The 12,017-nt window shown below is 44.2% G+C and overlaps 1 protein-coding gene across 3 annotated transcripts in view; it reads right to left on the reverse strand.

Annotated features, from left to right (window-relative positions):
• The window catches only part of LOC139275186 (lysosomal proton-coupled steroid conjugate and bile acid symporter SLC46A3), a 36,164-nt gene that overhangs the window by 18,057 nt on the left and 6,090 nt on the right, over window positions 1-12,017 (reverse strand). For all 3 annotated transcript variants that reach the window (XR_011595691.1, XM_070892297.1, XM_070892298.1), the window contains 2 exons: window positions 11,733-11,944; window positions 6,531-7,398 (listed from right to left, as the gene is read on the reverse strand). Coding sequence is in view for 2 of the 3 variants with exons in the window: in XM_070892297.1 (XP_070748398.1) it covers window positions 6,531-7,398; window positions 11,733-11,924 (1,060 nt within the window). In the remaining variant the exon portion in view is untranslated. The remainder of the gene's footprint in view (window positions 1-6,530; window positions 7,399-11,732; window positions 11,945-12,017) is intronic.

Below are 12,017 nucleotides of genomic sequence, written 5' to 3' on the forward strand. Positions count from 1 at the left end.
TCCTCCATTCCCAGGCCTGCAATCGCTCCACGAGGCCTTCCTGCCCCGCCGATCCTTCCACAAGCCTTCCCTCTGCCCAAGACTCCGATCCCACAATGAGGCCCGCTGCCCCTTCCTCTGGTTTTCCCGGTGCTGCTCCGACGGCCCCCGATCCTCTTTGGAACCACCCCCTCCCCCGAGCTTCGCCTGACCCCTGATCCTTTTCAACCCCCACCACCTCCCCCTGGTCTTCTCCCGGCCCCCGATCTTCTCCTGGAACCACCCCCATATGATCCCTCCCTCAGCCTACCCGCCTGCAGCCAGTCAGCCTCTCAATCTGGCTGGCTGCGGGTAGGAAACAGAGGCTTCCCATTCAAATCAGGCCCTGCCATTAATGTTTGAAAATGGGTGTTACCGTGAGCGATATCAAATGGATGGTAGCGTTAAATTTTTTGACCTTCTGACGTAAAGTGTGGCAGGGCTTTGCAACGGCATGGCAACGCTCGATTCCCGCGATTCAGGAGGTCAAGGATCATCATGACATGCGCAGAAGAGGAGACAGAGAGAGAGGGAGTTCCGAGGGACTGACAGCATGTGTGGCTGTGGTGTGTGCTTGTCTGGCTGTTGTGGGAGGAACGACGGAGATTCACCAGTAGCAAAAAGCCTACTAAGCACCAAGAACATAGTTGGCACCGAGTTTTTGTCCAACAAATAAGATATAACATGGAAGGGATGGTGGAGGCCCTGGAGCTGGTAGCCAGGAACACTGGTGGCAGAGGGCTCCCAGTGGTCCCGGAGCGCCGCACTGCACCCCAAGGTGCTGCACCCCCATTGTCAACCACACGAGAGCCAGCAGCAACATCTTGCTTCTGGTTCGGAGCACGTTCCCACCTCGGGACCGTCCTCTCCCGTATCCGTCCAAGCAACGGTTTGGCCGTCATCCCCTACCACCCCGCCCCCAGCCCCCACAAATGAAGCATCACCTGAGGAGCTCCTTGGCCAGGCGGCTTGGAGTCAGGAGGGGAAGGGGTAGAGGTGGAGAGATGAAGCGGGGGGTGGGGGGGGGGGGTTGGTTTGTACAGAAATACTGACGATTTCAAACTAATGTTCGGTTTAAATGTTTTTTTTAGTTAACAAAACCTTGTAGCACATTGGCTCAGATAGCTGCACCATTACACACTGGTGATTCCTTATTAAAGGTTATAATCACACTTAACTTCAAATCAACTTAAACGGTCACCAAGGTGATGCTCACCATTGATGTATGACCTGCACATCTAGCAGTGTGTCAGCCTTGTAAATAACACCAATGTTCTTTCAGGCAAAGCGATCATTGATGAGCTCCTGATGTAAGGCTCTTGCAACTATCATGCCACCATGGGCCCTTTCATGCAGCCTACAAGGGGGCGGGGGCATGGCTTCAGTGTCAGTCCGATTGTCTGGGCCGATGTCAGCATCCACCTCCTCATCCTCCTCTTCCTCTCTCTGGTGAGGTGGACTGTCAGACTCATCAGGCAATTCTTGTCCCCTCCTGATAGCCAAGTTGTGTAACATGGGGCACACCACCACGAATTGAGCTACCTGCTCAGGGTGGTATTGGAGCTCGCCTTCTGAATGGTCCAGGCATCTAAAGCGCTGCTTCAGCACTCCAATGCTTTTCTCCACGATATTGCGAGTTGCTCTCGTATCGCCTCTCAGCCTCGGTGTGGGTATCATGCAGTAGGGTCATCAGCCAGGTGGCGAGGCCATATCCTTTGTCACCAAGCATCCAGCATTGACCTTGTGGCTCAGTGTTAAACAAGTCAGATACAGTGCTCTCACGCAGAATATGAGCATCATCGAAATTGAACATTCACTGTCAGTATAATTTGCTAGTGGTCGACAACCAGTTGGACATTCAGGGAGTGGAATCCCTTGCGGTTCTTGAAAACCTCAGCAATCTGAAAAGGTGCCCACATCGCGATGTGCAGACAGTCTATTGCTCCCTTGAGGAAGTTTTCAATTCTGGAGAATCCTCGAGCCCTCTCACTCTGTGCCTCCCTGGTCATAGGGAAGCTGATCAAGTCCCTCCTGCGTGCGTACAGGGCTTCAGTGACCTGTCTAAATAATGGTGTGTGTCATACTGAGAAAATCTGCAAATGTCTCCAGCTGTGGCCTGAAAAGAACCCGAGGCATAGAACGACAGTGTCACGGTCACTTTGACCTCGACGGGCAGTGCAGTACTGATGGTGCTGGCAGGCTGCAGATCTGCCCTTATTAGCTGACATACCTCCGTGATAACCTCTTTGTGGAAGTGCAGCTTCCGAAGGCAGGTGGTGTCGGGCAAGTCGAGGCAAGAATGCTTTTCCTTGTACTTGCGGGAGGTGTAACGTCTGGTCCTACTCATCTGTCTGTTACGTCTTACATTGGGTACATAATGCAGTGGAGCGTTCCTTCGGCGATGTCGAGTCTGCTGCATGTATTTGAGGGTGAGAAAGGACAGACCCCATTGCAGTAGCTCTCTGTTTTCCACCGATTGCTCACAAACAAGGAATGTCCCGATGAACATACCTCTTCAATTCCATGTATGGTCAAGATGTTTTTATAGACGTTCACATCAATTCCAACGACCTGCAGAATACATCCGAACTCCGCCAGGGTTGAAGCACAGCAGCCGTTTAAAGGACGCGACATGTGATCTAGAACATGGCATCCATAACGCTGTGATTAGTTCCAGTTAGTTTCACTTTTTGCGGGAGTTTTTTGGGGCGAGCGATATTGTGGGTGATGTGTGCGAGGTGGTGAAATCGCTGGGCAATCTCATGGCCGCTAGTTTCGGTAAATAAGTTCTTTACGACAAAAGAAGTGGGCAGGCGTTAATAGTGAATCTCGGCCTTAAATCCGTGCAGAAAGTAACGCTGGGCGATATTATGGGCGTTGAATTCGCCCATTCTGCTGATTCCGCCCCAAAAAAGTGGGCGGGCGGTAATATACTTTCTCGGCTTTATGTACATGGGGAAAGTAACGCTCGCCAATAAGTTTCCAAAAAATGCCCGCCAGTTTCCATTTTGTATCAAAATGGGCAATATATGGGCGTTAAGTGGGTGTTAAACATGCAAAAAAAAGTGGGAGGTTATAGCCCATGGTCTGAGTGTTGATCTCAGAATCTTCTAGCTCAGAGAGAAGACTGCTACCAAGTGAGCAAAGCTAACATATTGTACAGAACAAATTTGAATAACTTATTTTATATTTTAACATTTACTGAAACATTAACTTCTATTGATCCACAGTGGCATTAAACACCTCTAGGCTGAGATATTGCGAAGGTTGCTTGAGAGAAATGTTACGTTTTTTCCATTAGATTACATTTTGCTAACAGGTGGCAAGTTGAAATTATAATTCTGATTTACATTTGAAGTTTATTGTGAAATAACATCTGTCGTAGCTATCTGTGATAATAGTTCCAATATTGGCACTTAATGGGCTCAAAATTGGCCAGGAGTTGCTCCGTTTTTTTTGGAGCAACTTGATTTTTCTGGAGTATCTTAAAAATCCCCATTTTGCACATTCAATTTGCGCCAATGTAAGTGAGTTAGTTTGGATTTTTTTAAGTTTAGTTTAGTTTTTTTCAAAAGGGGGCTCCAAAAGATCTACCAAGACTAAATCTATCCCGATCAATTCCCAAAGACTCTATTTCTCACTCCCAACCTAAGACTACTCACTAAACCAGCCACCTATGCCTGTTTTGGCCATTTAGGCCACTTTGGATAGCTAATAGTTACTCCAAACTAACTTAGGTCAGTGTATGTGGCTACTTGTGGCCGCACAGAAAACCCTTGCGGAGAGTTAAGAAATCAGCGCAGGTAGGTACATCGGAGGCCAGCAAAACTTAATGACTTGACTAAAGAATGTGAATACGATCAAACAGCTATACAGGACATCATATGACAAACTTCACAAAGTTAATTTACTATTCAACAGAAGCTTTCATGGAAGCTTAAACTACAAAAATGAAAGAATTAAAGAGACAAAACATAATTACAAAATGTTTTCAAAATATCCAAATAAAAAAATTGAAGTACCTCCTGCTTGTAATTCTTATGTTCTTATGTTCTCCCAGCCGCCTAAGCTCACCCACCATCATAGAAATATTTTATACCATATAGCCAGGAAATTAACTGTTTGTTTTATGCTTTTAAATATTTTGAAAATTGAAGCAAAATTATTCCACCAAATGTAATATTCAAGAATTGATGATGATGTATTTGAAAGTATTTTCTATTAACTTGGTTAGGAAAGTATTTTCATCAACAGGGTGAAGGAAAGTCTTGAGTAAGCTCATTAAAATTACTGGCTACACAGTTATCACCCCCCACCGCCCCCGCCCTTCCCCCCCTCGGGATCAAAGCTCCCCCCCGCCCCGCCATCCCGGCTTGGGCCCCGCACCAACCTGCTTGTTGTGGCCTTCTAGCCCGGTTAGGCAGCGGGCCAGCCTTGTGACAGGCCACTCGGCCCGGGATAGGGGCGGGATGCATCGGGTCTCACGCTGCAGCACACACACAGAGGCTGGGGACAGGAGCTATTGCACATGCGCGCACACTCCAACACGTATGTGCAGAGCTGCCGGCACTGTTTCTGGCGCAGGGCCCTTGCTCTGGCCCCCAATCGACTGGCCACGCTGCGCCAAGCCCCGGGAGAGGCAACACAGCAGCCAGAATCGGGAAGAATTTTTCGGCGCCATTTTCAGCCCACAAAGTCGCCGCATCTCTGGTGAGTGCGCCGAAAAAAGGAGTGGGCCAAATTTGAGCCCAATATATGTAACATGAGAAAGTGGAACACAAAAGTAAATGTAAACAGACTTTGAATTCAGGAAATAAATAGATTACTGCTGCATTGCCTAACAAAGTGAGTGGGGCTCAATTTTAAATAACAATAAATTTTAATTTATTTGGCACATCATGTGCTGCCAGTGTTAACACTTGTGCTCAAGCTATTTTCTCTAATCCTATTTCCCTGGCCTTTCGTCATATCCTTTTCAGTTTTCCCTTTACAAATACTTATCCAATTCCCTTTTAAATAAATAATGTTGTAGTTCCTGTATCAATAGTCAAATGTTTTAAAAATTCAATGTTCCAATAAGCCTGTGTGTGAAAAACTATTTGACCTTGCCCCTTTGTTCTGCGAATGACACTTCTGAGCCTATTACCAATATGATAACGTGTGTTCCACTGGTTAACAATTTATCCTCTCAAAATATTTCATATTGTTGAAAATTTCTATTAGATCTGCCTTAACATTCTCTAAAAACCAGTGAATAAACTCACAATTTTTCTAGCCTTTCTTCCTAATTATAAGATCTAATTTTTGGCAACTATAATCACATCCTTCTGGCATTGCTCTGGTGAACCTGTGCATGACTAATATTCTTTCAATTGTGGCCTAATCAACGTGTTGTACAGATTCACCACCACTTCCTGGTTTATATATTCAAGTCATAATATAATATATAAAAATTATATGAAACTCATTTGTCTTTTTTATTTGCCCTCTCACCATTAAATATCTATGGGATGAAATTGGTATTTGACAAAAAGTGCAAAACGGGTGATAGCGAATCAGCAGCCCATTTAAAATGTGGTGTAAAACAGCCTGCGGATTTGCTATTGCCCGTTTTGTGTTTTCACCAAAGACATATTTCACCCCAGGTCTCATCTTACGATTTTGAGCATACTTCCTTTCACTGTCCTTCCCTCCCAAAATGTACCATTCTGCCACCTATCTGCCCATTCTGCTAACCTGTCTAGGTCCTTTTGCAAGCTCCTAAATTTTTCCTCACAAGTCACTTTAGTTATGATGTGGAATTTGGTGTCTCCTCCACCCCTTCATGCACCGTTAACATTTCTTTACTTTTGAATCTCAAAGCCACTCTTGACTTTTTAAAAACAGAGGGAGAATGAATTAGTTCATCTTCCTATTCTCCTGTTTAGTGACCTGTTGGAAATCAGATTAGGTAGTGTAAATACAGAATAACAGGTCCTTAGAAGAAAACTGATAGACTGTAATTCAACTGAGAAGTTCAGAGCACACCTGAGAGTTAACTCCGTAACAAGATGATATATGTGTTTTAAGGAAATTGTACAGAAATCACTATGTTGGTTGCGTTTTACTTAACTGAAAGAGAGAAAGATGCTATCGCTTACCTTCTGGCTTCCTTATGGTTTATTGCAATTCTCGTTTTCTACGTAATTTAACAAATTTTCAAGTTGTGACATTACCGGTTCTAAAACCTCTTGTTTTGAATTATATGGATACCATAATGCTGCAGCATTTACTTGGTTTAACATTCAATTTGCAATGTGTAACACTTATACCATCACACATTTGTTCAAAATACAGAACCTGTATTTCACAAGCAGTTTCTTAATAATGGGAGCTATGATAGAACTGGGGCTATTTTAATGAAGTTTTTAAATCTGGCCCATGTGTGTCTAACCCCCAAGGCGATTTCAGTTATGTAAATTCTTCTTAATTACAGTCACATTTCATTCTATGAATACGAAAGTTTAACATACCCAAAAACATTAGCAGAGTAGTAGTGGCAAAGATAGCCAAGATCATTCCTCCAACGAACGATAATATCCCAATAAGAACTATAAAAGTGTCTTGAAGATAGCGGGAAAACAGAGTCACTCCTACAAAACTCAGCAGAAACGGAATTAGTCCAGTCGCAGAGCCATATCCAATAAGGATTTCATTCCAACAAAGAGGCGTATTTAATTCATAAAGAGTAAAAAGTCCTGCAGCACCAAATTCAGCCAGTCCAAATGTTGTAAAAGCAAGAAGCAACATACTGATCTGGACACGTTTTGTAAAATCAGAACTAGTATAAAGTATTAAGATTCCAGAGAGTATTTCTCTGAAGTTCTCACAGCCTGATACTTGGTCTTGTTCATTTCTTGATACCTGGACACTCTCTTCAAGGAAAAAGATGATATACACAATATTGGCAAAATTAATCAATGAAATAGTCAAGAATGGCCAATTAAAACCTACTGCCTTTAAAAAGTATCCAGATGCTAGCACCCCTATGCCACCCATTACTCCAACAATCATGTCCAGCAATGCCATGCGCATATTTTTCTGCTTGCTAGAACTCATGTCTGCTACATAAGCAAAAGCACCCCCGAATAAAGTTGTGAAGCCACCAAGAAATGCAACAAATGCCACTGGTATAAAAAGAAAATAAATGGACCAAGAAAAATAGGACACTGCTAAAAAAGCCAGGCTGCTAATCAGAGACCCTATAGTAGGAAGGAGGAGAGATAGTCTGCGTCCGTAGCGATCGCTGTATGCACCCAAAAAGAAGGTAACAACGAGGCCAGGAATGAATTGAATCAAACTCATGTACATAAAATATTGAGAAGATAATCCCTGGGCCACCTAAAAAAAAAGCAAACAAAGAATCAAAAAATCATAACTTGAACCATTTTAAAACATTTGAAATATTTCAATAGAATTAAGCAATTGTCTCCACTCACTATTTATGGTACTAATTTCTGTTTTTGCTGACACACAACTTCAGTAATTTTTAAAATAACTCAATTTATATTTAATAAAAATATTAGGAAGAAATCACTTTTTCACATGAATTAATAGAGATTAATGCTTCAGCTTAATTTTACTTCTTCATAAGGCTGATATGTAATTTGTAGCCTGCATGTATAGTTTATCACAATATTATTTGTCGGTCAGTCAGAATGATCAGGAACTTACAGTGGCAATCCATATTAATTCTAGTGAGTACACCATCGGTAAAAGGATGTATTGTTCACCCTGTAGCTTTCTACACTCAAGATAACTTTCTGTATAAGGTCATGTTTTGGTTAATAGCCTGGACAACTTTCAGACTTGGGCTGATAAATGGCAAGTAATATTCACACCATGCCAGGCAAAAACTATCTCCAACAAAAACGGAATCGAACCACCTCCTCTTGACATTCAATGGCATTACTATTACCAACAATCCAGTTACTCTCCTGCTCCAGCACGTGCTGCTCCCTGGAGTGGTATGCCGCCACGCTGCTCCTTCCGCTCCACGGCCTGCTCCGATGGTGCTCACAGGCCAGGAAAATTACGGTCATACCAACAGTAAGAACAAGTGGTACATGGAGACTGCTGCGACACTGTGCAAATGTCAGTCATAGGCAGTCCCTCGGAATCGAGGAAGATTTGCTGCCACTCTTAAAATGAGTCCTTAGGTGGTTGAACAGTCCAATACAAGAGCCACAGTCCCAGTCACAGGTGAGACAGATAGTCGTTGAGGGTAAGGGAGAGTGGGACAGATTTGCCGCACGCTCCTTCCGCTGCCTGCGCTTGATTTCTGCATGCTCTCGGCGATGAGACTCGAGATGCTCAACGCCCTCCCGGATGCACTTCCTCCACTTAGGGCGGTCTTTGGCCAGGGACTCCCAGGTGTCAGTGGGGATGTTGCACTTTATCAGGGAGGCTTTGAGGGTGTCCTTGTAACGTTTCCTCTGCCCACTTTTGGCTCGTTTGCCATGAAGGAGTTCCGAGTAGAGCGCTTGCTTTGGGAGTCTCGTGTCTGGCATACGAACAATGTGGCCTGCCCAGCAGAGCTGATCAAGTGTGGTCAGTGCTTTCAATGCTGGGGATGTTGGCCTGGTCGAGGACACTAACGTTGGTGTGTCTGTCCTCCCAGGGGATTTGTAGGATCTTGCGGCGACATCGTTGGTGGTATGTAAATAACACACTGCTAGGACACTATAAATAACACACCTCTGGGGACATTGTGTAAATAACACACTGCTGGGGACACTCGGGGGCCCAGGAGAGGTGTGAGTTCGGGGCTCACAAGAGGCGAGGGCCCAGGGGCAGCACGGGCCAGCCCACACTGTGATATGTGTGCGTACTAGGTCCGTGCAGCAGAGCTGGTCTCCAGTCGTCTTGATTAATCCTTGCCACTGGATCAAGACTGTCTAGCCTGTCTGGTGGCTGGTGTGCAACGGCCACCACACATTAAAAAAAATCCAAGCACAGGCATCTTCTACCCTTCAAGATTTAGTTCGGGACCTGGAATATTATGTCCTTCATTGAAACACCTGTGAACTTTTTGGCATGGAAGCAAGTCATCCTCGACTCGAGGGACTGCCTATGATGATGATGATGATGATGACGACCAACAGCCTCACCATCAACATCCTGGGGTCACCGTTGGTTCAACAGAACCAGCCACACAAATGCCATGGCTACTAGAGCAGGTCAGAGGCTGGGTGTTCTGCAGCAAGTGGCTCATCTCCTGGCTCTCCAAAGCCTCTCCACCATCTACAAAGGCACAAGTCAGGAGTGTAAGTTAATACTCTCCATGTGCCTGAACGGGTGCAGCTCACACTCCAGAAGCTCGACACCAATACAGGACAAAGCAGTCCGCTCGATCGGCACTCCATCCACCATTTAAGCATCCACTCCCTCCACTACTGGCAAATCATTGCTACAATGTGCACCAACAGGATGCACTGCAGCAAATCGCCAAGACTTCTCCTGCAGCACCTCCCAAACCTGTAACCTCTACCACCTCAAAGTTCCACAACATCTTGACTTGGATATATATCACCGTTTCTTCATCATCACTGGGTCAGAATTCTGGAACTCCCTATCTAACACTATTGTGGGAGTACCATCACCACATGGACTGCGGTGGTTCAAGAAGGCCTACTATCACCTTCTCAAAGGCAACTCTGTTGGGGAATAACTGCCTGCCTGGACAGCGACATCCATAATCCGCAGAAGTCTTGGGCACGAGAACAAGTATTTGGATTCTGCCCAAATCGTAACAACTTAACTGGCAATTGTTTATATTCCAGTGTAAAACTGAAGTCTAATGTTATTACATGACATTATTGGAGCAGAAATTTCCTCCAATTAAATATTGGGAAGACCAAAGCCATTGTCTTCGGTCCTCACCATTCCCTAGCCACTGACTCCATCACACTCCCTGGCCACTGTCGGAAGCGGAACAAGACTGTTCAGAACTCTGGCATCCTATTTGAGCCTGGGCTGAGCTACGGCCCCCATATCCTCTCCATCACCTCTAATATCACCCGTCTCACTCCACCTCAGCTCATCTGCTGCTTAAACCCTCATCCTTGCCTTTGTTACCTCCAAACTCAACTATTACAATACTCTCCTGGCTGGCCCCCATAAATTTGAGCTTATTCAAAAACTCTGCTGCTTGTATCCTAACTCGCACCAAGTCCCGCTCAATCACCCTTGTACTCGCTGACCAACATTGGTCCAGCAACGCCTCAAGTTTTAAATTGTAACAGGCCTTAAGGAGAAGGGCAATTTCGGCCCCCTAGTCTCTTGCACATCACAGATTTTCTTCGCTCCATCAGTGGCGGCCGTGCCATCAGCTACCTAAGCACCAAGCTCTAGAATTTCCTTCCTAAATCTCTCTGCCTCTTTAGCCTTCTTTAAGACGCTCCTTAAACCCTATCCCTTTGACCAAACTTTTGATCACCTGTCCTAACATCTCCCAGGTGAAACAGCGATTTACTTATACTTCTTTCAAGTTAATATATTGTATTCACTGCTGACGGTGCAGTCTCCTCTACATTGGGGTGAACAAATGCAATTGGGTGATCGCTTTGCTGAACACCTCCGTTCAGACAACAAGCGTGACCCTGAGTTTCCGGTCACATACGATTTTAATTCTCCGTCCCACTCTGACCTCTTTGTCTTTGGTCTCTTATACTGTTCCAATGAAGCTCAACGGAAATTTGAGGAACAGCAGCTCATCTTTCGGACTCAACATCGAGTTCAACAATTTCAGATCATAACCACTGCTTTCCTTTTTTCGGACAGCAGATTCTGGTAATGACTCCAAAAGAAAAATAGATTTGCATTTATATAGCACCTTTCATGAACACCAGGCATCCCAAAGTGCTTTAGAGGCAATAAAGTATTTTTGAAATGTAATGTAGAAAACGCGGCAGCCAATTTGTGCACACTAAGCTCCCACAAACAGCTATGTGATAATGACCAGTGATGTTGATTGAGGGATAAATATTGACCAGGACACCCCTACTCTTCTTCAAAATAGCGCTATGGGATCTTTTACGTCCACCTGAGAGGGCAGATGGGGCTTCGGTTTAACGTCTCATCCGAAAGACGACACCTCCGACAGTGCAGCTCTCCCTCAGTACTGTACTGTGGGGTTAGCCTAGACTTTTGTGCTCAACTCTCTGGAGTGGGACTTGAATTAAGACCTGTTACATCTATAAAGTTTTTCATTTCTGACTAAAGGTTACAAACCTGCAACATTAACTCTGTTTCTCTCCACAGATGCTGCCTGGCCTGCTGAGTATTTCTAGCATTTTCTGTTTATATTTCAGATTTCCAGCAGTATTTTACCTTATCTGATATCTTCTTGTGTGGCAAATTTTGTCTAATAATACTCCTGTGAAGTGCCTTGGGATGTTTTACTACATTCAAGGTGTTATATAAATGCAAGTTGTTGTTATATGTTATGTTAGGTATACCGGTGTGTTGCAAGAATTCAGTTTGTTTTCATTTTGAAAATTCCCCATTTTTTAAATCAAAGATGGCTTACTTGATCCAAACCAAAAACAAGTGCATTAGATTGTTTTAAAAAAAGTTAATTAAATGCAGGTGCCACTTATTACAAGTAATACAGATTTTATTACAGAAAATGATTTACAATGTAGTTTAGTAGGACGTTATTTGTAGAGACTGACCTGTTGTTTCACGTACACAGGGTCACTGTGGTTCTGGTAGCATTGTGAATGATTTCCATTAGCAACGTAGCTGCTGTTAGTTTCCCTCTCCCATATCCTGATATAAATATACTGCTGAACTAAGAGATAAACTGCTATATTAGCCAAGGAGTAAAGAGCAACAACAGGTTCAACAAGAAACAGCCGTTTCATTGTCCTCGGGAAACAGGATCCTGTTTGTAAAACAAAAATCAAAGAAAACCATTGTTACTAAAATAATGTGGATTTAAGGAAAACTAAACCCAA

This window comes from Pristiophorus japonicus, chromosome 10, assembly GCF_044704955.1.
Source record: "Pristiophorus japonicus isolate sPriJap1 chromosome 10, sPriJap1.hap1, whole genome shotgun sequence".
NCBI classification, from domain to species: domain Eukaryota; kingdom Metazoa; phylum Chordata; class Chondrichthyes; family Pristiophoridae; genus Pristiophorus; species Pristiophorus japonicus.